This window comes from Anabrus simplex, chromosome 1 (genome assembly GCF_040414725.1).
Source record: "Anabrus simplex isolate iqAnaSimp1 chromosome 1, ASM4041472v1, whole genome shotgun sequence".
Taxonomy (NCBI): domain Eukaryota; kingdom Metazoa; phylum Arthropoda; class Insecta; order Orthoptera; family Tettigoniidae; genus Anabrus; species Anabrus simplex.
In genome coordinates this window covers 1,212,402,768-1,212,427,815 of record NC_090265.1, presented here as the reverse complement: position 1 = coordinate 1,212,427,815, position 25,048 = coordinate 1,212,402,768, and the positions used below count along the sequence as shown (strand labels likewise).

General features: G+C 40.8%; 1 protein-coding gene across 1 annotated transcript in view; it reads right to left on the bottom strand.

The window, feature by feature from the left end:
- LOC136877552 (glucose dehydrogenase [FAD, quinone]) overlaps positions 1–23,835 on the bottom strand; it is a 103,668-nt gene extending 79,833 nt beyond the window's left edge. Inside the window, exon 1 of the mRNA XM_067151694.2 lies at positions 23,791–23,835. Within this exon, the coding sequence (XP_067007795.2) occupies positions 23,791–23,805 (15 nt within the window). The 5' untranslated portion in view covers positions 23,806–23,835. The remainder of the gene's footprint in view (positions 1–23,790) is intronic.
- Positions 23,836–25,048: the final 1,213 nt, after the last annotated feature.

Genomic DNA, 25,048 nt, shown 5'->3' with positions numbered 1-25,048 from the left:
GTGTGTAAAATGATTAAATATTCGTGTTCGTTGTGTCGAAGGAGGAAACTTCTGTTGGCGTCCATCATATTACAGTAGATACCGCACAGGGTCTAGATCGCGTTTTAACTAGTCTCCGAGTACACCGACGAGGATAATAAAGGCTGTTCCACAGAGCACATTTTTAGTTCCTGTATTATTTGTTCTGTTTATTAATGATTGAGATAAAATTGTAGCAAACTACAAACTTAGTTTACAATTTATTCAAATTCTTCCGTGATACGTAGTTAATAGTGTTGTGTTTTGTGCCTTGTTTCATTTACAGTTATATATTTTATAAGAATTTTAGTGAGATTATTGAGTAATTTTAGGTTAGTAAAATAAGCGGTGAAGAATTATTTGTTAAAGGTTACACCGAAGCGTCAACTGCAATGAAATTTGAAGCACCACACACACACACACACACACACACACACACACACACACAGAGAGAGAGAGAGAGAGAGAGAGAGAGAGAGAGAGAGAGAGAGAGAGAGAGAGAGAGAGAGAGAGAGAAACCTGTTCTAAATCAATAAATGAGCACGGGGTTGTGTGAGCCAACATAATTGCATTTCTTTTAAAGAACATGTCGTCAAATGTCAAGTATAACCTTGCTCTGGACAGAGTATAGTCACAACCCATAAGACGTTAAACGAACAGTGTATTTGTGTGATTTCGGACTGTCCAATGTTTCTAAATCACGCTTAAACAAACATGAAAATGTATTGTTGCAGACTTTGTTATCGTATAATGATACTGTTTTCGTTTATATTTTCTTGTAAAGAGTCCTGAATGGTCCCATTACTTAATTAGTTTGCAAACCTCTGTGCTTATGTTGTGCTTATGCTTAATGTTCTTTGTAAATTGGCCTTAAGACTGCTTTTAACATTGTTCAAGGTAGGTCTACTTGTCTTCTACGCTCAGATATGTAGGCGGGTAAAATGAAGTAAAATGTCGTCTCATAGATCCTGTGTGTTCTCTTTTGCATGTTTTATCCCCTTCACTCTCGTATCATCACGTACTCACCGTCTTGGGTCTGTGGCTAGTACCATCGGATATAATATCACGCGCGACCTCACTTCAGTCGTTGCCTATAGTCCATGAAATCATGATGAGATTACTTCACCTGTTCTCAAGACCACTCAAGGTTCAGGAAAAAGAAACGATTATTTCATTTATAATGTGGATCTGTGTTCATTTCAATTCTAAGAGTGCAGTCGAATCGTCAGGAGGTGTTTAGGTGTACATATCTAAACACGAGAGACCTGAGTGTTGTTTAGGAAACTCCTCTGATAAAAGCAAATCTCTACAGACAATTCAGTTTTTGTAGGAGTGGACGGAAATGGATTCCACAATCCCTAACAGCGACACTAAGCGAAGCGAACCATATTTTTTCTACTCCTACCAAACCAGTGGATATTGGGCCATTGAAAGGGAAAAAATTGTCGACTTATTGAATTTTGGGTGTATGTTTGCACATACATAACTGTTCGTTTTTATTTTTTTTGTTTTCTGGCGTTTAGATCACCTCCACCGACGGAGGGTCTGCCCCAAGACAAAACCGCTTCACAACGCACCCACCATAGTGGACCCCGCTAGCACCCCATTTATTGAGCAAAACTGTTTAAAATATTTACGTATTTACTATCATGTACATAGTATGTGTGTACTGTATGTATATTTTTTATTGAGTTTTCTTTTACAATTGTCTTTTGCCACTTCGTCGTCTAATTCGCACACTTATTGATATATACAGATATTATATCATATACACAAGAATTCTTGAACAGACAATATGTAGGCGAGTCTCCATTGTCTCTTCCTTGGCACTGTTATTTGTGTACAATGTGAATTTGGTGAACATTTGGCATTATATTGCAATAATATACGTACATTCTTATACATCATTGACAGTATAATACTTAGTTTCATGCCCGACTGGTGATTATTTATACTGCAGACTGAGTGATCCCCAGAATCATGTGCCTCTCTAGAGGTGAAAATCTAGTTTATAAATTTTCCGTCTTCCTGACGTCATTCCAGAAGAACCGAGAACGTTTGAATCTTGTCTACTAGGCATCCCTTTTTGGTAATTCACCGTAACGCCACAACACTCTAGTAGCTCACTCTGTAGATCAGAGGTATAGTGTCGACCAATAGATCCCAAGACCGTGGTTTTGAACCCGGCAGAGGTAGTCAGAATTTTGAAGGGAGAGAATGAAATCTATTTGATACTCCATGTCGAACTATATCTCCGGTGATACATTTAGTGTTTACCCGATAATATTAATTAAAAATGAGCCACACATAGCCCAATAAGCGTCCAGTGACTGTGCAATCATGTAGAGTAAAGCACAACGTCGAAACTAACGCGTAGGCAGCGTAGAATGGAATCAAATTAAAATTTCCCCACGAAGTAGCAGAGACCACGTGATTATAATAATTTAATCTGACACACTGACATCTCTCGTACAGTGGAGAGGGGTCGAATTTCAAGAATAGATTTTCAATAGGAAAATTATATTCTCCAGATGTAAGGTAAGGGTGTATTCTGCCCGAAGGCAGGTCCGAACCTCAGCAGAGGTGTGCCTGAGTCGGAGTTTAGTACGGTAGAGTGGGCAGTTCCTTTCCGCTCCTCCATTCCCTTACCCCACACCAACAGTGCGTGGCAACCCATCCAAATTTTGACCACGCCGAATGTTGCTTAACTTTGGAGACCTCACGGGATCCGCTGTTTCAACACGGCTACGGCCGTTGGTATATTCTCTAGAAAACCAATGTATAGGTCGGGATTAGAACTCTGGACCACCAAGGATTCCAGTCTTGAGTTCTATTATCTAGCTGGATGATAAAGGTCTCCTTCCAACACCGTCTACTCACTCAGTTCTGTTATTTCGTAGCAGTAAAACGTCATGCTTATTCACTGTCCCCGAGTTACGGAATGCATTTCAAATCTACATCCTCTACCCTCAACTCCGCTGAGACTGATGTAGGTCATGGCTACTTTAGCTTCCTCCGGTTGTTTCCTGGTCTTCCAGTCGTGATTCCGTTCGTTTCTAGCACTTAATAGCTGTGATTTACTAACCCGTAAGCAAAAGCAGTCCGTAAAGGTCATACCGGTAGTTACATTGATTGCTGCATGGATAGAGATGTGATATTTTGCGTCTAATGCTGTGGAAGAAAAAATTTACACCAAGGTGAATAACTTAGTGTACCGGTAATCATCATTCTATTACGGAACCATAGCGTCATATCGACTTATATAATTATTTGCAAAGTCCTTTACTGTATTAACTAATGCAAAATATCAAAGTCATAAGCCACACAATCGGAAGTGCTACCGGTATGTGGAATCTCGTAAGAGGTGACTAAAAGGGGCCCCAAGAGGTCAAACTTGGGAGCGTCGCTTGGCGACCATGGGGCCCTCAGCTGACTCCTATCATTGCTTCCACCGGGCGAGTTGGCCGTGCGCGTAGAGGCGCGCGGCTGTTAGCTTGCATCCGGGAGATAGTAGGTTCGAATCCCACTATCGGCAGCCCTGAAAATGGTTTTCCGTGGTTTCCCATTTTCACACCAGGCAAATGCTGGGGCTGTACCTTAATTAAGGCCACGGCCGCTTCCTTCCAACTCCTAGGCCTTTCCCATCCCATCGTCGCCATAAGACCTATCTGTGTCGGTGCGACGTAAAGCCCCTAGCAAAAAAAAAAAAATAATCATTGCTTCCACTTACCTGTGCCAGGTGCCTCACTTCTATTTATCCTATCCGATCTCCCTTGGTCAACTCTTGTTCTTTTCCGAAATCGATGGTATTAGGTTCGCTGGGCCTTCGAGTCTTTAATTTCGTATTTCGAAGTGTCGGACTTTATATTTCAAAGTTTCGGACCCCTTAAATTTTTCTCTGGCCGATGACCTTCGATGTTAGGACCCTTTAAACAACAAGCAACAACAACAACAACATTTTTTTTTTCTCTGATTAGTGTTAATAGTATATGGCTACACAGTTGTACTTCCTCTTAAAACAATAATCAGCACAACCACTGTGTAGAATCTGCCCGCACAGGAATGTGCCCATTACAGAAATCAGACATGCATTTACCAAGATTCGAACGTCATCTGTCTTCGTGAAAAGCTAGAGAGGTGTAAAATATCGTCTTCCATTCCAGGTAAAGTGAATGGCATTTTGTTATGTGCAAGCGTCAAGAGTGTTCTCTGATCCATTCTGTCCGGCGTTTTTCCTTATTCTTCTCAATGTTGTTATGATTGTTCCTAAGGCTGGTATTCCTATTATCAATATGTTTCTCCTGTTTCCCTTTTTAAACTTTGGTTAAATTAAATACAATTCTAAATTGTATAGACAAGACGACGCTGTTTTATTAGTTATATAATTACATTGCCCGCCTCTGTGGTGTAGTGGTTAGTGTGATTAGCTGCCACCCCTAGAGGTCCAGATTCGATTCCCGGATCTGCGACGAAATTTGAAACATAGTACTAGGACTCGAAGGGGGTCGACTCAGCCTCTGGAGATCAACTGAGTAGAAGGGTTCGATTCCAACCTCAGACATCCTCGAAGTGGTTTTCCGTGGTTTGCCACTTCTCCTCCAGGCAATTGCCGGGACGGTACCTAACTTACGGCCACGGCCGCTTCCCTCTTCCTTGTCTATCCGTTCCAATATTCCCATCCACCGCAAGGCCCCTGTTCAGCATAGCAGGTGAGGCCACCTGGGCGAAGTACTGGTCATCCTCCCCAGTTGTATCCCCCGACCCAGAGTCTGAAGCACCGGGCGAGTTGGACGTGCGGTTAGGAGCGCGCAGCTGTGAGCTCGCATCCGGGAGATAGTGGGTTCGAACCCCACTGTCGGCACACCTGAATATGGTTTTCCGTGGTTTCCCATGTTCACACCAGACAAATGCTGGGGCTGTACCTTAATTAAGGCCACGGCCACTTCCTTCCCATTCCTTCCCACGCCTTTCCTGTCCCATCGTTGCCATAAGACCTATCTGTGTTGGTGCGACGTAAAGCAAAATAGCAACAACAAAACAAGTCTGAAGCTCCAAGACACTGCCCTTGAGGCGGTAGAGATAGGATCCCTCGCTGAGTCCGAGGGAAAAACTGACCCTTGAGAGTAAACAGATAAAGAAGGAGCAGGAGATGAAGAAGCAGAAGAAGAAGAAGTACGCAGTTCACCCAGAAATTAAGTTCCCTCTTTCTTTTGTTGTAAATTAAACGTATTTAGCTGGAAAATATGAGCATGCGCGACAGATCTATGACGAAGCAATCATATACCGGCCGGGTAAGTCCCGCCTGGTTTCGGTAGCGCAACAGCTGTGGTTCGAAATGAAGACTCGTATTCTTTCTCTTGCCGCCTGCGATGTTCGGTCTACCGGGCGAGTTGGCCGTACGGTTAGGAGCGCGCAGCTTTGAGCTTGCATCCGGAAGATAGAGGGTTCGAACCCCACTGTTGGCAGCCCTGAAGTTGGTTTTCCGTGGTTTCTCATTTTCACACCGGGTAAATGCCAGGGCTGTACCTTAATTAAAACCACGGTCTCTTCTATCCCACTTCTAGCTTTTTCCTATCCTATCGTCGCCGTAAGACCTATCTGTGTCGGTGCAACGTAAAGGAAAATTGTAAGCAAAAAGCAAAGTCACCTCCGTACAGGCCATGAAGGCCCTTGGACGAGTGGAAGGTAAAGGCTTCCACCATTGTTAACCTCGGCACGTGATGGGGTAGAGTGGTTAGCTCTACGCCTGGCCGCCTGTGCCCCCAGGAATTAACCTGGTACTCATTTTTGGTGTAGGCTGAGTGAACCTCAGGGCCAGATGCACCTCCGGAAGTGGAAATCTTGTTTCTTAAATTTTACGACATCGTGACGGGGATTCGAACCCACGTCCTTCCGGACGAACCGAGCACGCCTTTACCGCCTCGGCCACGTAGCCCCTAAAGGAAAATTGTAGAAAGAAAAAAAAGTTCGGTCTGTGATAATGATAAAGTAATTAAAAACAAGATGCGTTGAATGCTCAGTGCGGGTGTTGTGCTGATCCATGGCAATGCTCGACCGCATACGGTTCAGCGCTCAGCAACTGTTCTGCAGGAGTTCGCCTGGGAGGTCTTTGAGCATCCACTGTACAGTCCTGATCTTGCTTCCAGTGATCTTCATCTTTTTTTGCACCTCAAGAAATTCCTGTCCTCATACCAGCATTATCGCACGGACGAAGAGCTGAAGACGAATGTCACACGCTAGTTCCATTGACAGGCGGAAGACTTCTACGACACTGGCATACGACAAGTTGACCCCACGATATGTCAAGTGTCTCAATTCTGGTGGTAATTATGTCGAAAAGTAGCTGCGCCATTGCTGTATCGGGTGCCAATAAAGTTTTCATGTAACTATGTTGTCTTCTTTTTATATAGGGAAACTGTTCTGATAAGCCTTGTAATCTCTACGGGCGTATGAAAACGGCGTGACGGTAACCACACTCTCGTTTACCGACACGCGGCATGTAGGAAGAACGGGGACATTTACGAGAATAAGCCGTTATTTCACCCTGTAAGCAATGCTCTAGTCCATCTTGCACGATACCGATGAGGGCTTGAAATTATGGGAGACACATTTCCATTTAAGGATTCATAGTTACGAAATGATTGCAGCCCAGCTTCTTGGCTGAATAGTGAGCGTACTCGCTTTTGGTTCTGAGGGCACTGGGTTCGATTCCCGGCCAGACCGTGTATTTTAACTGCTTATTGTTAATTTATATTACTCAGAGTCTGTGATCATCTTAATACACTTCTTCTTCCCAGTATAAAACTTTTCAAATCTACCAATTACCACAAAAGCACGCAATAGTGAATAGGGTTGCATCGGGAAGGGCATCCGACAGTAAAACGTGCACCAAATACACACCCATTGCCGACCCCAGTAATTTGAAAAACAGACCAGGAAAAGTATTTACGAGAGACCTTTGTAGTAGTCTGTCACGTGTGGCATTGGCTTCCGGTGAAGTGATAGTATTTGAGGCTTCAGCTAGCTTTCGGGTTGTTAAAGCGACAAAGACGTAAATAAACCGTTTGTGAATCAATGTAAACCTGCTGCTGGCTACTATATGAACTGAAAGATAGTGCAGATTTTGATGTTATATCATGTTAATCAGTTGTCCTTCAAGGCAAAATTCTGGCATTTCAATATCTCTTAAGACGGCAGAAAATGAAGGAATGTTAGAAATATAAGAGAGAGATCGATTTTGCTTGGAATGTTGAGCTCAAGGCCTATAGTAATGACAGGTTTACGTGCAATCCGAATCACAAAGGCGTGACTACTGATCACGATCCGAATCACAGCAAAGTTAATGAATCCTGCGACATTCTCCCTGAGGAATCATTAATTATTGTACTTCAGGTGACTTCATAAATGTAATACCTTATCTTATTCCTTCTTACAATATAGCCTATATCGCGCGGTATGTTGCACTGTTCGTGAACTCACGTGCCTAGTTTACTAGTTCACAATTAACGTCCAGTTTTTGATGTATCATGATGACTATAAGTATTCTCAGCAGCTCCAGGAAGGAAGATCATAGCACGTTTATGAGTTAAGCAATCGGTCACGTGTGGCCTTGACTTCCCAGTGAGGTGATAGAAATTGAGCGTTAAGCTAGCCTTCGGACTGTTAAAGCGACCAAGGCATAGATAAACAGCTTGTGAGGCAAACTTGCCACCGGCTACAGCACGAATTCAAAGTCTACATAAATGGAATGGATAGTGTAACTGGGTGCATAGTAGCAGATGATGAGAGAATGACCGACTCACTGCACGTCACTGCAGCCATGCACTAACTCGGTGTACAGTGCAGCAAGTAGGGCAGCATTCAACACACGTGCGTTCATGAAAGAATTCAGCATTCCGTGTCAACATTTTACAGTAATTAGGGTTGCCGTACATCAGCACTTACGCGGACATCTCATAATAAAACTTGCCACCAGCATATATTTTTGGAAGTCCTTTAATTTGTCCGCATTTATTATATTGAATTCTTAGTTTTTATTTTTGTTCCTTAAGTAATACGAGCGATGATCAGCGTTATTTCTGGGTTAAGTGTTCATAACTCCACAAGAAAAAAAAAAAGAAAATGTTCCCTCAGTTTGAAATAGTGTGTTGATGGAGTGAATGTACGTCATGGGGATTGTTTTGAGTACCTAGGTGTTATTATATGGAAAAAATTCATGTTAACAAGGTTGTAAATAAAAGGTACAGATCACTTCGTATGAGTATGAGATTATATAGGGGGTGCGCGGCTCCATGGCTAAATGGTTATCATGCTGGCCTTTGGTCACAGGAGTCCCGGATTCGATTCCCGGCGGGGTCAGGAATTTTAACCATAATTGGTTAATTTCGCTGACACGGGGCTGGGTGTATGTATCGTCTTCATCATCATTTCATCCTCATCACGACGCGCAGGTCGCCTATGGGAGTCAAATCAAAAGACCTGCATCTGGTAAGCCGAACTTGTCCTCGGACACTCCCGGCACTAAAAGCCATACGCCATTTCATTTCATTTCATTTATATAGGGGGTTGTAGTAAGGATATAAATGAGAGGACGAATATATTTCTGGTAAAACCGGAATTATTGTTCTAGAGTATTATGGCTCTCACCAGGATTCGAGAAGTAGAAAAGATACAAAGGAACGCTGTTCGATTTAATCTGAGTTATTTTCAAGAATGTTGTGATGTTACTAATATGTTACAATCTTTGGGTTGGGAAGGCTTCGGAGTAAGGAGACGAGTTGTTTGGCTAAACGGTCTATTATTTTCCAAGCTATCAGTAGAGAGATATGCATGGAATGACGTAGACAAATTAGCTTGACTATTTGATAAACTTCCAACTTCTTTGAAATCCCTTAAGAAAGACTAGGTGAACAACTTACAGAGAATCTGCTATCTGGGCGACAGTCCTAAATGGCGCTCAGTAGTAAAATAAAAAAATAAAAAATCCCTGCTGTAAAGATAAAGTTGGAACTCAGGAGGATGAATTCATTTTGTCGAAAACTCCACGAGAAAAAAAGAAAATGTTCCCTCAGTTTCTGTGTTGATGGAGTGAATGTAAATCGTGGGGATTGTTGTACTTAGGTGTTAATATACGGAAAAAATTTGCAATAATGAAGGAGAATATGCAGAAATGGTGAAGATACTTACATGCCAGTGTTGATAGACTTTATTTATGATACAAGCGCAATTGATCGAGGAAAGGAGCAAAGTTACCGACGAGTCTGTGAAATTTAATTTTACACTGTTTTACATGCAAACGTATCTTTAACATTCATTTAGAGGAAGAGGAATTAGAGACAGGAAATATTTTTCGAACGAGATATTTGTTAAATTTCCAACTTCTTTGAAATCACTTAAGACTAGGTGAAGAACTTACAGGGAATCTGCCACCTGGGCGACATTCCTAAATGGTGACCAGTAGTAAAATAAAAAAATACAAGAATGAAATGCACCCACGTTGTGGATATTTCATTGTTCTCAGTTTCGAGATGTGACACCATACCATCAAGTCAAGAAAAGTGCTGTGAAAAAATTTGCAATAATGAAGGAGAGTATACAGAAATTGTGAAGATACTTACATGCCAGTGTTGACAGACTTTATTTATGATACAAGCACAATAGATCGAGGAAAGGAACAAACTTAACGTCGATTCTGTGAAATTTAATTAGTTAAATTTAATTTTACACTGTTCAAACGTATGTTTGGCTAGTTGCTCAAGGAATTGTTAAAGAATTAGATCTCGTGATAAATATGTTGGAGTTCGAAATATACAAAAATTATAAAGATAAAATATGGAGGTCATCGAGGAAAATAATTTGTCATTATTTATAGATTTTAGAATGCGAGTAACAATCATATCATGTCCATTATAATAATGTTAATGTTTTGTTGCTTGTTCTCGGTCCATATAAGGAGATTGTTACATACTGCAAGACTGAGAACAATAGAACAGTAAGTTATTACGTGTAAAATACGGGACGCCTTTGACCCTTATTCTCCATCACACATGTCTGGCGACACCTCAAAGTAGGAAATTATAAATAAACTGCACGTTACTTCACGTCAGTGCTCCATAAACAACAGAAAATTCCCTGCTACGAACTGCTCGTTTGCCTGCATGGAAGAAATGATTTTCGCATTTACAAACACATATAATTAAAATTGATATATTTCTGGGTGAGTGCTCCTCCAACCCTCAACTAAAGCACTACGTCATTTTGATCTTGAACACTTCTATCTGCGCGTCATCATAAACACAACCGTTGACGATCGCGGTCGGCAGCTAGATAAGTATCCATTGTTACAAAACGAGAAATCATTCTAATTTTATATTGTTCCCCCGTACTTGAATTGTTACGTAGCCCTGTTTTTCAGTCACTGGTATAATAGAATGAAACTACTGAAGAACGTGTAGAAATGATGATAGCACATTGGTAATTTTTTTGTTGTTGTTGTTTGCTATGTTCGCAGTGACATTTCTGCAAATAACACGATATCCTTACGATTTAAAGGTATGTAATAAGGAAATAAAATACGAAAACTGTTGGTCCTTACCGTCCTATATTAGGTCAACATAAGACAAGCTTTCTGGCTATAAACACCGGACACCTGACAATTCTAGGTAACCTGTGTCTGTAAATTGTGTTTAATAGCTAGGGCATAGCGAGAAGATATATACAGTAAATAGACATTATAAACTAATCTCAGTATTTAAAAAAATCGTACAAACCATATGCCACGTGTGTGCGTGTGTGCGTTATGAGGTTGGGGATACTCTTCTCTTACTTCCTGAACAATAAAATACCGAAGAGTATATGTCGCTTCCTGGTGAGAATCTCCCGGATGCAAGCTCACAGATGCGCGCCCCTAACCGCACGGCCATCTCACCCGGTAATCTTCTGAATTTAATAATGTCTTTGTTCTAAATAGTATGCATTGACCTTAGTTAAAATTGTAGAATTTTTGTTTGACCGACTCGCTGTTGTCAAGTCGATGATGAATATGGTTCCTAGTTCCTCAAGCGACACTTAAAATAACATATCTAATCGTATCGGAAAAGTTCACACTTAGGAAAACACGGGAATTGGGCCAAGAACCTTGAAGACTGTATTTTCGCTTCTTGAAACAAGAAGAAGAACTACTTCCACCATAATTACAGTCTGTAAGTAATGCAGAACGTAATGAAATAATGATATTATTCACTCCTGTTACCGATTCTGAGATAGAAAACTTGAAAATATATCTTCTTCCCGTGTTGAATTCAACAAAATAAACTAACGTACACATTCCATCTCGCATAGTTCATTTATGTACAAGTAGAGTTTCACTCCTATGAGTGCCGCAGGTACAGGAAAAATTTCCGACAACATTCAGAGGACACATTCATCTGACGCGGTGAATGTTATTAGTTTTCGTACTAGCATCACTCAGGTTACATTTTATTTTATTTTAGTGTTTGCTCACCTGTTATTTTAACACGACGAGCATTAGGGACTACGCCATCTGGAATGCTTGTAACAATTTATTAGAGACTGGCTATATAACACTGATCGAATGAGATTATTATACCGACTCTAAGTGAATCCTGTTAAATTAAATGTTATTGGTAAGTGGTGAAACAGAGCATTATGTGAAAACGGAGTGGCCAGTTACATCATGAGAGAACCTTACATTTTATTAGATAAAATATTTCAATGTATCGTACACGTGGCGTTTTAGCCAATGAATACTGGTAAGTTATGCCAATAGGAGAAACAAAATTGAAACTATTGTTATCGATTTATTTATTTGTATTCCATTAAAAACGGCAATAAGCCGAACTATAACGATAAAAACAAGCACTTTTGTAGATAGTTTCTATCGTGATTATAGCCAGGATAAGTCCTTTCTTTCCTTTTCTTTTCTTTTCTTCTCTTTTCTTTTCTTGGACTGCCCAGCGACCGCTGCTCAGCCCGAAGGCCTGCAGATTACAAGGGGCCGTGTGGTCAGCACAACGCATCCTCTCGGCCATTATTCTGGGCTTTCGACACCGGGGCCGCCATATCACCGTCAGTTAGCTCCTCAATTCCAATCACGTAGGCTGAGTGGACCTCGAACCAGCTCTCAGGTCGAGAGAAAAATCCCTAAATCGAACCCGAGGCCATCGGGCGAGAGGAAGGCACGCTACCCCTACACCACGGGGCCGGCCAGAAAGTCAAGCACAAGGACGTGACTTTTGATTTAAATCATACATGCATAGCTTGGAATCAAAACCATTGGATTAATATTACTGTATATTGTACCCATCCTGGGGGTGATGAACGGTCACAATATATATAATTAATAGAGTACACTCACAACATAACAACACATGAGCAATACAGGGAATGTACTGATGTATATGGAAGCTGACGGAACAAAGAGAAGAATAGGCAGAAACATATCAAGACTTAAGCTCAAAGAAGCAGGGGGCGTGACAGGAAACAGACCATTGAATTAAGGAAACAGGGAATTTGGAACGTGGAAACAAACCTAGACCAGAAGGAATCTACTGGAAAACAATTACACTAAGCCTGCACATCTATGATGATGCTTGTTGTTTAAATGAGCCTAACGTCTAGGTCATCGGCCCACCTGCACATCTAAATAGGCTATTAACACCCTTGAACAGGAGCCTCAAACAACTAATTTTCTAAGAACGAAAAGAGGTTCTGTTAATAACTGTCAACTGCCAGTATTATGACAAGTGGTACTTAAAGTCGTATTATAAATTATTGGCGACTTCTTGATATGCATTATGTAAAAATTGTGATATAGAAGGCATTGCCTTCTATTAAAATCAAACAAAGAAGTATATTTCCAATGTAAACACCTTTAGAGCAGTATTCTAAGGCGATTTAATCATTTTTTATTGAGATTGCTAGTGAGAGATGATTTTACAATAATTCGATCGAAATCCAAACTCACTCACTTGTCCTCTGCACTGCTCCCTTCTGAGTACCCATTTCTTCTCTCGGGCCTATGCCATCTGATCTGATTCATGTTACAATTTGCTTTACTTCGCACCGACACAGATAGGTCTTACGGCGACAATGGGACAGGAAAAGGCTAAGGGTGGGAAGAAAGCGACCGTGGCCTTGATTAAGGTGCAGAACCAATATTTTCCTGGTGTGAAAATGGGAAACCAAGGAACACTTTCTTCAGGGCTGCCAACAGTAGGGTTCGAAGCCACTATCGCCCGAATGCAAACTGACAGCTACTTGACCAAACCGATCAGCCATTTGCTCGGTGTTGTAATTCTTAAGTAAATAAAGTAGAATAGACATTGAAGTGTATATTCAGTCGAGCTACTTGGCTGGATGGCTAGCGTACTGATCTTCGGTTCAGAAAGCCCCGAATTCGTATCCCGGCTAGGCTGAGAATTTTAACTGCGTATGACTAATTCCTCTAGCTCGAGGACTAGGTATTTATGTTCGCCCTAATGCACTTCCCTTCATATACATACAACATACTAATCTTCCAACAAGCACAGAAACACGCAGTTTTGAATACATCCCTCCACATATGTTTGGCGTTGGGAAGGGCATCTAGCCCTAAAAGTGGGTCAAATCCACACCAAGTGATGACTCCAATAAATTGTGAAATGGTACAAGAAGGAAAGTAAGACTGAAATATATGTTCCCTTAATGCCATTACATCATTACTCTCGTGTACAGTCTCACGATACTAGTCCATATCACGTGCATTAATCTGGGATTATTATAATATAATTAATTCTGAAGAATTGCGACAGTGTGGACTAAAGAGCGCGTAAGACTGTATAATGGTGGGAACACGATTGAATAATCCCTTATTATGCCACTGTAGAAATACTTGCCATGCTCTGCAACAGAACACTTCTGGAGATTGGCTAAGGGCGATGAAGAAACACACTCATACTAGCTCATATTTTAAACACTTCTGTGGCAGATAAATATCGATTTTTGAGATATATTTCAACTCGTCACAGGGAGGATATTTCCAAACATATACAGGCCCTACATCTATTAATGCATATCTTAATTATAAATTGTCATGCCTTTCAGGGTCAGACTGCAAGCCTCTATAGGTTAACTAAAAGCCTCCACAGTCCTGTAACTAGCTCGTTTAGTTCCATAGTCCTTTAAGTCAACAAAAATAAAAACCGAGTCTAACCATCCCGTTGTTCTCCCTCTACTTCTCTTACCCTGCACTGCCGAGTCAATTTCTAGATAATCTACACTCCTCCATTCATCTCACATGAACTTACCACCGAAGCCTGTTTATGCTTGCAGCTGCATCCACAGTTCTTCTCCTCGTTTCGAATATCCTCCTGTCACTGTTCCCGCCTGTTTGCACTAGCAATCATACTCGCTACTTTCGTATCTGTGACTTCTAACCTATGAATGAGATATCCTCAGTCCATCCAGCAATGTGGCCTGAAAACGGACTCTACCATCCCATTTTGTGTTCCCGATCTGTCCATTGTTTGATAATTTTAAAATGAAATATTACTAGGTAATATTCTTTGATTTATGTCATATTGAGTACTTTTACTGTTTTTGGATGCTGCGAGGTGCCAAGAAATTTCCTGTGCTTGGGTTCTTTGTAGTGGTGGTAGATTTAATGCTACGAGGTTATCGTAGTTGAGCATCTTCAAATACCACCGGACTGAAAATATCAAATATATTTATTTATGTCTTCACAAAGCACAAATGAAATGGTGCATGGCTTTTAGTGACGGGAGTGTCCGAGGACATGTTCAGTTCGCCACGTACAGATCGTTTGATTTGACGCTTGTAGGAGTCCTGCGTGTCATGAGGAGGACGAATGATGATGAAGATAACACGTATACCCAGCCCCGTGCCAGCGACATTAAATAGTGATGGTTAAAATTCCCGACCCTGCCAGGAATCAAAACCGGGACACCTGCGACCAAAGGCCATTTAGCCATGGAGCCAGAATCACAAAGCAAACAATTCAACAGACGAATAATTAACGAACATATAATTTGATAATAAAATGTAACAAGCAAATCAAACGAGAAACAAGATCAGGTGTGTATAAATAACAAGTGTTCAGATCGAAAACCGTGCCCGTAAGTCTTCGCAGATGAAATGGTGGCAAACCACTTCACATCAACCCTGGTCTGAAATATGCTTATATTTGATATATCAAGCTCACGCCACTTGTTTGAATAGACTATTGTTAAAGAGGGTTGCAAGACGGATTTGAAAGGATTGTTGGATTGCTGTGAGCTGAGTGTGAGGGACGTGGTGAAGTTTGTGAATTATGAAGAACGTGAAGGGACATGGGGAGAGAACAGTTAAACTAGATATCGCGAGGGCAAATATCCATTTAAAGTCCCGTGGGGGTAACATATTGTAGGTTAGCTCTCTGCCGCCTAATGTACGGCTGTGATACACTTATCGCTCTAATACCTGCTGGATAAAATGATTTCTTAAAATGGGTTTCTGTTCTTTATAAAGGAGGACAGTGCTTTATTTAATTGGTTAATTTTGGAGGGGAGACCGTTGTCCACAACGGAGAGAAGCTGTTTAAGAGGGGTTGATTAATCGTAAGAAAGAAGAAGCGAAGCGCAATTATGCATAACTACAGTGATTGGCTTTTGAGTAGGAAATATACGATTATATTCTCTCTTAAATCTAATGATTGCGATCATGATGATAAAGGGCCGGATGTCAGGCTCCGTGGCTAAATGGTAAGCATGCTGGCCTTTGGACGCAGGGGTCCCGGGTTCGATTCCCGTCAGGGTCCAGAATTTTAACCATGATTGGTTAATTTCTCTGGCACGGGAGCTGGGTGTATGTGTCGTCTTCATCATCATCATCATCATCATCATCACCCGCAGGTCGCCAACGGGTGTCAAATCAAAACAGCTGCACCTGGTGAGCCGGATATGTCCTCGGACATTCCCGGCACTAAAAGGCACACGCCATTTCATTTCAAGGACCCGACGCAAGTAAAATCTGTCTGATGTTTGAAGCATTCGTAATGGCAATAACATCATAAACATCACAAAAACATGAAAGTTATAAAACTAAAATAAACCGATCTCGATAGCTGCAGTCGCTTAAGTGAGGCCAGTGTCCAGTATTCGGGAGATAGTGGGTTCGAACCCCACTGTCGGCAGCCCTGAAAATGGCTTTCCGTGGTTTCCCATTTTCACACCAGGCAAATGCTGGGGATGTACCTTAATTAAGGCCACGGCCGCTTCCTTCCCACTCCTAGCCCTTTCCTGTCCCATCGTCGCCGTAAGACCTATCTGTGTCGGTGCGACGTAAAGCAAAAAAACACAACTAAAATAACTTCTACAGAGTGCGTGCAACGGCGGTGTCCAGTATATAACTTTAAACAGGCAAAAACAATGAAACCCATAACAATTTTCTAATCTCGGTATACCATCATCGGGCGAGGTACTAATAAGGCCGTGCCGCGCGGCTAACAATTAACGCAACACTCAGCTGTATTGAGATAGCACACTGTGTGAGGCCTCGTTTGATTTGTCTTAGTAATTTCTACAAGCATACAGCAAAAAATCAAATAGTTAATATTTGAGAAAGTTGTAGTGGGAAGAAATGTGAAAAATAAAATGTCACGATATAGGCCTATGGAGAATAAATTGTTTCAAAATAATCGAAGTCGGGCAGAGTGGCTCAGGCGGTTGAAGTGCTGACCTTCTGAACCCAACTTGGCAGGTTCGAGTCTGAGCCAGTACGGTGGTATTTGACCGAAGTTGCCAGGCGTGTTAACGCACCACGGCTATGCAGCTACAGTAAACTCTGCATCAGTAGATTTACTGGCACGTAAAATAATTCCTGCAGGACTAAATTCCGGCACCTGGACGTCTCCGAAAACCGCAAATAAGTAGTTGCTGGGACGTACTGTAAAACCAATAACAGTATTAATAAAATGATCGAATATACATTCAAGAGAATAGAACGGTTGTTCAGAATTGTAAAATGTTCAAAATCGTCAATGCCAAGCTGCAAAAGCTTTATCGGAAGCCTGTGAGATGTAAGGCAGCCGAACGTCGTCAGGTGAATTCCTTGCTACTGGAGCCTCAGCCGAGAAATGGAAAATGACAGACCTACTGATTAGACTCTATTTCAACAATACCTACCACGCGGCACATATTCAACGTCAAAATGTGCGGCTTTTCTGCCACGGCCGGTTCGAATTTTATAAATATAATTAGGACATCGCCTGGGCAAAAATCACCTGCAGCGTGTATTATACGAATAATCACGACCTTCATTAAGAAGAAAGACGAGAGAAATACCGAGACGTCATTCCTTAGGTGATCAAGAGTGGAACTTGAACTCATGTCTCTTCGTCGATAACCTAGTGACGTTCAGAGCACTGAGTGGGCGGCGACTCAATAAACCATTTGACTCCTCCACAAAAACTTATGTTGTTCGTGCCATTCGTCTAAGCTATGGCACTTCTGGGAAGGTAAAGTACAATGCTTCCATCTTGAATGTATATCTTACCAATAATGCTCTTTCTTTTAACGTTCATTCAATTACTACACATATGCCTGGGCTAACCCTGGCCAGAGGTGCAGACCGGCCGAAGTTGCCAGGCGTGTTAACGCGCTACGGCTATGCAGCTACAGTAAACTCTGCATCCGGGAGATGCGTGGGTTCATACACAACCATCGGCTGTCCTGAGAATGGTTTCCTGTGCTTTCCCGCATTCATTACCGAGTAAATGCCGGTACAGTTCCTATCCATGGGCCACAACGATTCCTTCCAACACCTTACCTAATTCAATTCACCATCATTCATTTCGTTAGCTCCACAACTGAGGGTGGTGTTAGGAAAGACATCCGGCCTTAAAGAATTGCTATGCAAATTTGTCTCACCTCATCCCCGACCCCGTATCAGGAAACAGGAATAAACATTAATCATGTAAGCTCTTACTTGTAGAAAGAATTAACCTTACGATGGAATAGAATAGAATATATTTATTTCGTCTGGCGAGATTAAGACCTCTCTTCCATATAACGAGAAAATACAATATTTACATTAGGGCCTACAGAACTCGAGTATGTGACCTACCGAGAGTCTTTCCTAAGCAACCATAACTTTGAAGCTAACAAGGTTAAATCATTAGAAGAGTGTGTCTCGACCAATAAAACTATTTATCATTATAATCCAATTACATCACCTATGGTTGTATTACTTACTATCATTCTAAATGTTTTGCAATGAACTCGACCCTCTATAAAGTTTGTGACAACTTAAATCTCAACAGGAGGCATAGCGGAGTGCTGAATGCTGTAAATCCTATTTATTTATGTAGGAAATGAAATAAGAATACAGCCAGTATTCAATTGCAAGAACGGTTCCTTCACTATTCGCTTAAGGTTGTATAAATCTCAAGAACCAGCGCACTATGATAGTACTTCAGCTGCAACACGTAAACCTTGGTAAGAAGAGGAATCTCTTCAGCGATGCTCTGCTTGTTGACCTATGAACTAGAAAGTTGTGGTCTCTCGCCTGTATATCAATTCTGGATGTGTTAACGTTCTTTGTGTTACACTCATTGGCTGAACTTTTGCCCTCCTTTATTGAGTTTGCGTGTGTTTGATTGTAAAAGGGAACTCTAGGTATTGATGTACAGTTATGCAAGATTGCCTGAGCCGAATCGTTGTCTCGGCAAATATATGAGACAACAATGTGTAGATCCTTTCCTGGTATTATTTACAATGCAAATTACAATATTTAAAAAATATCAAATTCTCTCATATCACTGAAGGTGAAGAAATTAATCTTCATTGGATAATCTTCGTCATTCTTCATTAATATGTTATTATTATTATTATTATTATTATTATTATTATTATTATTATTATTATTATTTAGAATTGTCTTTACGTCGCACCGACGCAGATAGGTCTTTTGGTGACGATGGGACACGAAATCCTAGGAATGGGAGTGAAGCGACCCTGGCCTTAATTAAGTACAGTCCCAGCATTTGCCTGCTGTAAAAATGGGAAACCACAGAAAAATATCTTCAGGGCAGCCAACAGTGGGATTCGAACCCACTATCTCCCGGATACAAGCTCACAGCTGCGCACTCCTAACCGCATGGCCATTTCGCTCGGTATCATTATTATTAGGTATTATTATTACTACTACTACTATTATTATTATTATTATGTGCCCCTTGAATGCCATAGGTTTTAAGATGCACTGGGGAGTCTAAATTTTTCAGGAGTTTATCAAAAGGTTTGCTTATTCATAGAGGTGTATCTGTAGGTAAACTGATTTTATTCAGCTTATTGTCCGGCTCCATGGTTAAATGGTTAGCGTGCTGGCCTTTGGTCACAAGGGTTCCGGGTTCAAATTCCGGCAGGGTCGGAAATTTTAAGCATCCCTGGCACGGGGGCTGGGTGTATGTGTTGTCTTCATTACCATTTTATCCTCATCACGACGCGCAGGTTGTCTACGGGCGTCAAATCAAAAGACCTACACCTGGCGAGCCGAACCCGTCCTGTGATTTCCCGGCACTAAAAGCCATACGCCATTTCATTTTCAGTTTATCCAAAATATTTTTTTTTTTTTGGAGTCTTGGGTGACACTCCGGTTCATTTTGGTCTCGGGAAGGGGTTTAAGATAGGATGCCGTTCCTGATACCACATTATTATTCAGGTGAAAAAATTCAAGCGATCTGATTACTAGGAGACTCTCCTGTTAATAATAATAATAATAATAATAATAATAATAATAATAATAATAATAATAATAATAATAATAATAATAATAATGGTGTTATGGAATGGTACAATCAATTAGTAGCTGGCTTATGGTTTCCAGGACAGCGGGATCTATACCGGCTAAAAACAGTTGAATATAAGGCTGTTTCAATGTGATGATTTAGTGTCTTTGGCATGTCTAAGAACGTATGGAGGATGAACTTCCAACAATCAAGCGTCTGTTGAAACCATTAACAATGGAACGGAAGTTGAGAAATTCATATCATCATAGTAATATCCGTTGAGCTCCGTTTATAGCGCAAAACGTCGCACAGCATGCATGGATTTTGTCATACATTGATGTTTTCAATGTGACTATAAATCTATCACTAATAATAATATTAGTTTTACATCCCAGTATACATTTTTGCACTTTTTCGGAGAACCCCTGAAGTGCGGGAATTTTGTCCCCCTGGAGTTACTTTACGTGCCGGGAAATCTACCGACACGAGGCTGACGTATTTGAGCACCTTCAAATACCACCCGGGCTAAGCCGGAATCGAACCCGCCAACTTGAGCTCCAAAGTCCAGCGTATATACCATCTGATCTACTCAGCACAGCAACAAATCTACTCTTTTCTTTCACTGTTATTCAGTATTGATTTTCTGTGGCAACGTTTTCACCCCACAACCAGAGGTAATGGAAGTTTCTTAAATCAGTCTCGTCACGCATCGTTTACTAATACAGTAAGCTGTTGAGCGCGTCGTTGAAATGTTAGTTTTTCCGACAAAACAGTAGTGTTACGAAAATGTTTCAAACTTTCCGCCGTGAAGACTTGGGAGCAAGGAGAAGAGCTGCTCGAATAAGCAGTGTGTTTCGAGCTGTTAGTTAAGTGGTGAAGTGGAATGACATTAGTAGGTGAATAAGATTGAGTGGTGTTTTTAAAAGTGGGAAAGATTATAATATGAAGATAAAATTGGAACTGAAGATGAAAAATTGGAACAAATATTCATTTATAGGAAGAGGAATTAGGGATTGAGCTAACTGATCTAGGGAGATGTTTGATAAATTTCTAGCCTCTTTGAAATCACTTAAGAACTGGTTGGGTAAAGAACTAATAGTAAATCTACCATCTGAGCGATCACCCTAAATGCACATCAAAGTTGATTGATTGATTGATTGATTGGTTGATTGATTGATTGATTGATTGATTGATTGATTGATTGATTGATTGATTGATTTATTGATTGATTGATTGATTGATTGATTGATTGATTGATTGATTGATTGATTGATCAAAGTCAATTGAATTGAATTTGGCACGGTGTTGCCAAGTAGCGGATACGAATGTCATCCGAGAAGAGAGAGCACATGTCGATTAACAATAGTCAGTGTAACGTTACTGTTGATCAGTTTTGTGGGCTAACGACATTCCAGGCCACCGTATTTAAATTTTCTACCGAATGGGTAGAATAAAGTTCATTCGAGATCAAGGGGTCTTCCAGTTCCACCTCCCTTCATAACTTCAAATTCTCGTATTATTTTTCTCCTAGTTTTCTTTCTCATTTCGATGGTTTCTTAATTATCTTGCTAATAAGCATTGGCTAATGATCACGCGGTGTTTGGAATTTAGAAATAATAACGATATCAATAACCACTGTCCAAGTTACCTCGTCGCCATGACGATCGAACGATATTTCTCTGTCTGCGATGTGCAGCATTGATGAATTCTGTTATAGCCTGTGATTTCTATAACTTTTATTGTGTACACACTTTATCCAGATGGAGAAAATAGTTTGGAGATATCTCCGTTTTTACTATTCGTAAGAAAAAGCGCATGAAACATAAAAAACATAAAATACTGCAAATTGTATAACACAACTTTTAAAATGTACAGTTTTCCGATACACCTTCTTTTAAAGGAGAAATTCGATATTTCCTTTCGCAGGCCCCTTAATACTGATACGCCAATGTCTATTAATCGAACAATTTAAAGCCTATTACAGTCTCCGGATATCTCTGAACTTAAATTCGGAGATTTAAGAAATTATGTCAAGCCATTTTCCGGTGATTTTCACAGAAACAACCAAATAGGCATAAAGACTGAAACTGAACTTAACCACTTCGACTTCTATACATCTTATCAGAGATAAAAACTAGGCATGAGGGAGAAATTTGACGGGTACGATAGTTGTAAGTTACCCATTCTCTTCTCTAGCCCTCCCGATGAAGTATTAGTGGTATTAATAACGGTGTACGGCCTTTGAAGAGGCCTGGTACAGGACGGCCTATAGGCGAACTACATGGCTGTAAGAATGTGGCCTTACCTAACATGAATCCTAATGATTAGGACGGCACACACACTCAACCCCCGAGGCAGGCGAATTAGCCTGTCATGATGAAAATAACCGACCTGGCAGGGAATCGAACCCGGGACCTCCTGGACCAGAGACCAGAACGCCAACTATTTAGCCATGGAGCTGGACATATTTGTGGTGAAAACGCTCTTATAAATAACAGGATTTATACTGGCATTTCTCAATCATACTAGGATGACTCAAGTTCTGGACAATTATAGTCTATGGATTGTTTTGAGTTATTTCTTCGTAGGAAATAGATAATATCACTTGACGATCAACATCAGGAAGTATGTGAATATCGTTATCTCCTTTAAGATTTAGTAGCTTTAGGGAAATGCTAATTATACCCCATGTCTGAAACTTGGAAAAATCCTGTTCGGGGCCGATGACCGTAGATGTTAGGTCTTTAAATAACAAACATCATCAAATCCTGTTCAGTGAGTCAGCTTAGAAATTAGATGGTGCAATGTTATGAAGTATATTACAGAAGACAAAGCCATGTCTCTACTTCGACTCGTGGTCACAGTAAGCTGATAATAGTCTTTCTGATTTGGGCTGTAATGACTTGCTGAACGTTGGCGAGAATCGCATATATTCTTCACAGAGGAAAGCAATATACGTGTGTATCAAACAGCTCCCAGCCTGACTCCTACCTGAATGGTCATCACATCATACTTCGGTTTGGAGAGTCCCCGGTTCGATTCCCGTTCTGGTTTGGGATTAATTCCCCTGTCTCGGGGCTGGGGGTTCGTGTTAATACACACCACTTCATGTATACACACACCACTATTAATCACCACGGACAAACACAATAGTGAATATATCCATCAACATCGATTTGGAGTCAGGAAGGGCACCCAGCCATAAAACTGGGACACATCCGCTCATAGTATTGTCATCAAATAATTGGGAAAAGCAAGATATAAGAAGATCAAACAGCTCCCTATTAATCAGAGAAGGATATGATATATATTCTGAAGTGTGCTACCTAACCGAGGCAAAAAAGGCGTGGACGCATGTGCGTCCAATTCGCCGTTAAGTGTCGAAACATGTAGGTTATTATAAGTGAATGCACAACTCTTTGGGAAACTTATAATACACTTTTATAGAAAAGTTTTGATTGGGAATTTATTTACTTCCTGGTACATAATTTCTACGTCGTTTATAAGTAAAATCATTGTAAGATTAAGTGTATAGTGAATTGGAAGCTAAGCTAGTTAAGGTCCTAACTAATTTGAATATTAGTCTTCGATTTCAGGAACAAAAAAATAATTCAATTAACCCCCGTTAACAACTAATGAAATTAAACCCTATTAAATGTCACTAACAGTTTCATTTCAACCATGGCCCCAGGTAATGCAGTAAATAAATGCAAATATAATTCTGCTATAATGTAATGTACCATAACAAATTAATACACACAATAATTAAAATAGGCTGATGCCAACGACATCCTAAAACTAGAAATTCGCATATAAATTTGAGACCATTACCTGGCCCTAAGCTGCAAGCATAGAAAAGAGTGCAATAAAACTCATATAATGATAATAATAATAATAATAATAATAATAATAATAATAATAATAATAATAATAATAATAATAACCAGCCACCTGCGGCCTACCTGCGCACGAGAGAACACAGAACGTACCTGCACAGCCTCCATGGTCGCTGAGAGTCGGACGAGTACTGGCTGTTTCAGCGCGACTCCAGTATATATGCTGGCCTTATGCGAGTCAAGGCCAAGGTAGAGCAATGATCACAAACAAATCCTGACACACGCGTATCGTTGCACATTTTCTCGTTCTGCTTCGCCCATCCACCACCTGTCTGGGCCGAAATAAGGATATGTTGGCCGAGGTTAATTCTGCAACGTCATTCTAACACGGAAATTTGTTTTTCATAGCCGGAAAGATACGATAAATGTATGACGAAGTGGTATCTAACTCAAAATGATTACTAGAAAATTTGTTCATCACAAGGGGATCTTCCAGAAATCTCTAGGTAAGATTCTTTCTATACGATGGAAAGTGTGTTTTATTAAAATTGTACAGCATTTCTGAATCACTGAACATGTCATAGTAGTAGTAGCAATTGTGTTAGTAGTTCGGATGGTGGAGTGCTGGCCTTCTGAGCCCAACTTGGCAGGTTCTATTCTGGCTCAGTCCGGTGGTATTTGAAGGTAGTGAAGTACGTCAGCCTCGTGTCGGTAGATTTACTGGCACGTAAAAATAATTCCTGCAGCACAAAATTCAGGCACCTCCTCCCCGAAAACCATAAAAGTAGTCAGTGGAACGTAAAAAAATTAACGTTATTATTATTATTATTAGTAGTAGTAGTAGTAGTAGTAGTAGTGGTAGTAGTAATGATCTTGGCCCTTCTCTTCTTCGTCCGTTACTTCATTTTTCGAAGTGACTGATACATTTTTTTCCCTTCTTTTTTATCTTTGTCTACCCCCTGTGGGTGGGGCACGCAGACGAAGAATAAACCCACGGTTTCCCCTGCCTGTCGTAAGAAGCGTCTAAAAGGGGCGACCAAGGGATGATCGAATTGGAACCATGAGACTACTTGTAATTAGTACCACCACGCGGGGAACACCATGGGTCGCTTTTACTTGCGCGTAGTACCACTATGTTAGGTACAAAATAGGTTTGTGATTAGTAGTAACAGAGTGCGCTGTGCGCTTTCGGCTTTTACAGTACCTGTGATTAGTACCACTATATGAACGACACCATGGTTCTGGCTTCCCTATGATTAGTACCAACTATATGAGGAACACCACGGGATAGTACAAGTCCCTGTGGTTAGTACACTTATGTGATGAACACCATAGCTTTGCGTTGCTTGTCAATGGCGCCGCAGTATGCGAAACACCATAGGTCTGTGTTATATGTACGAATTTCATTAGC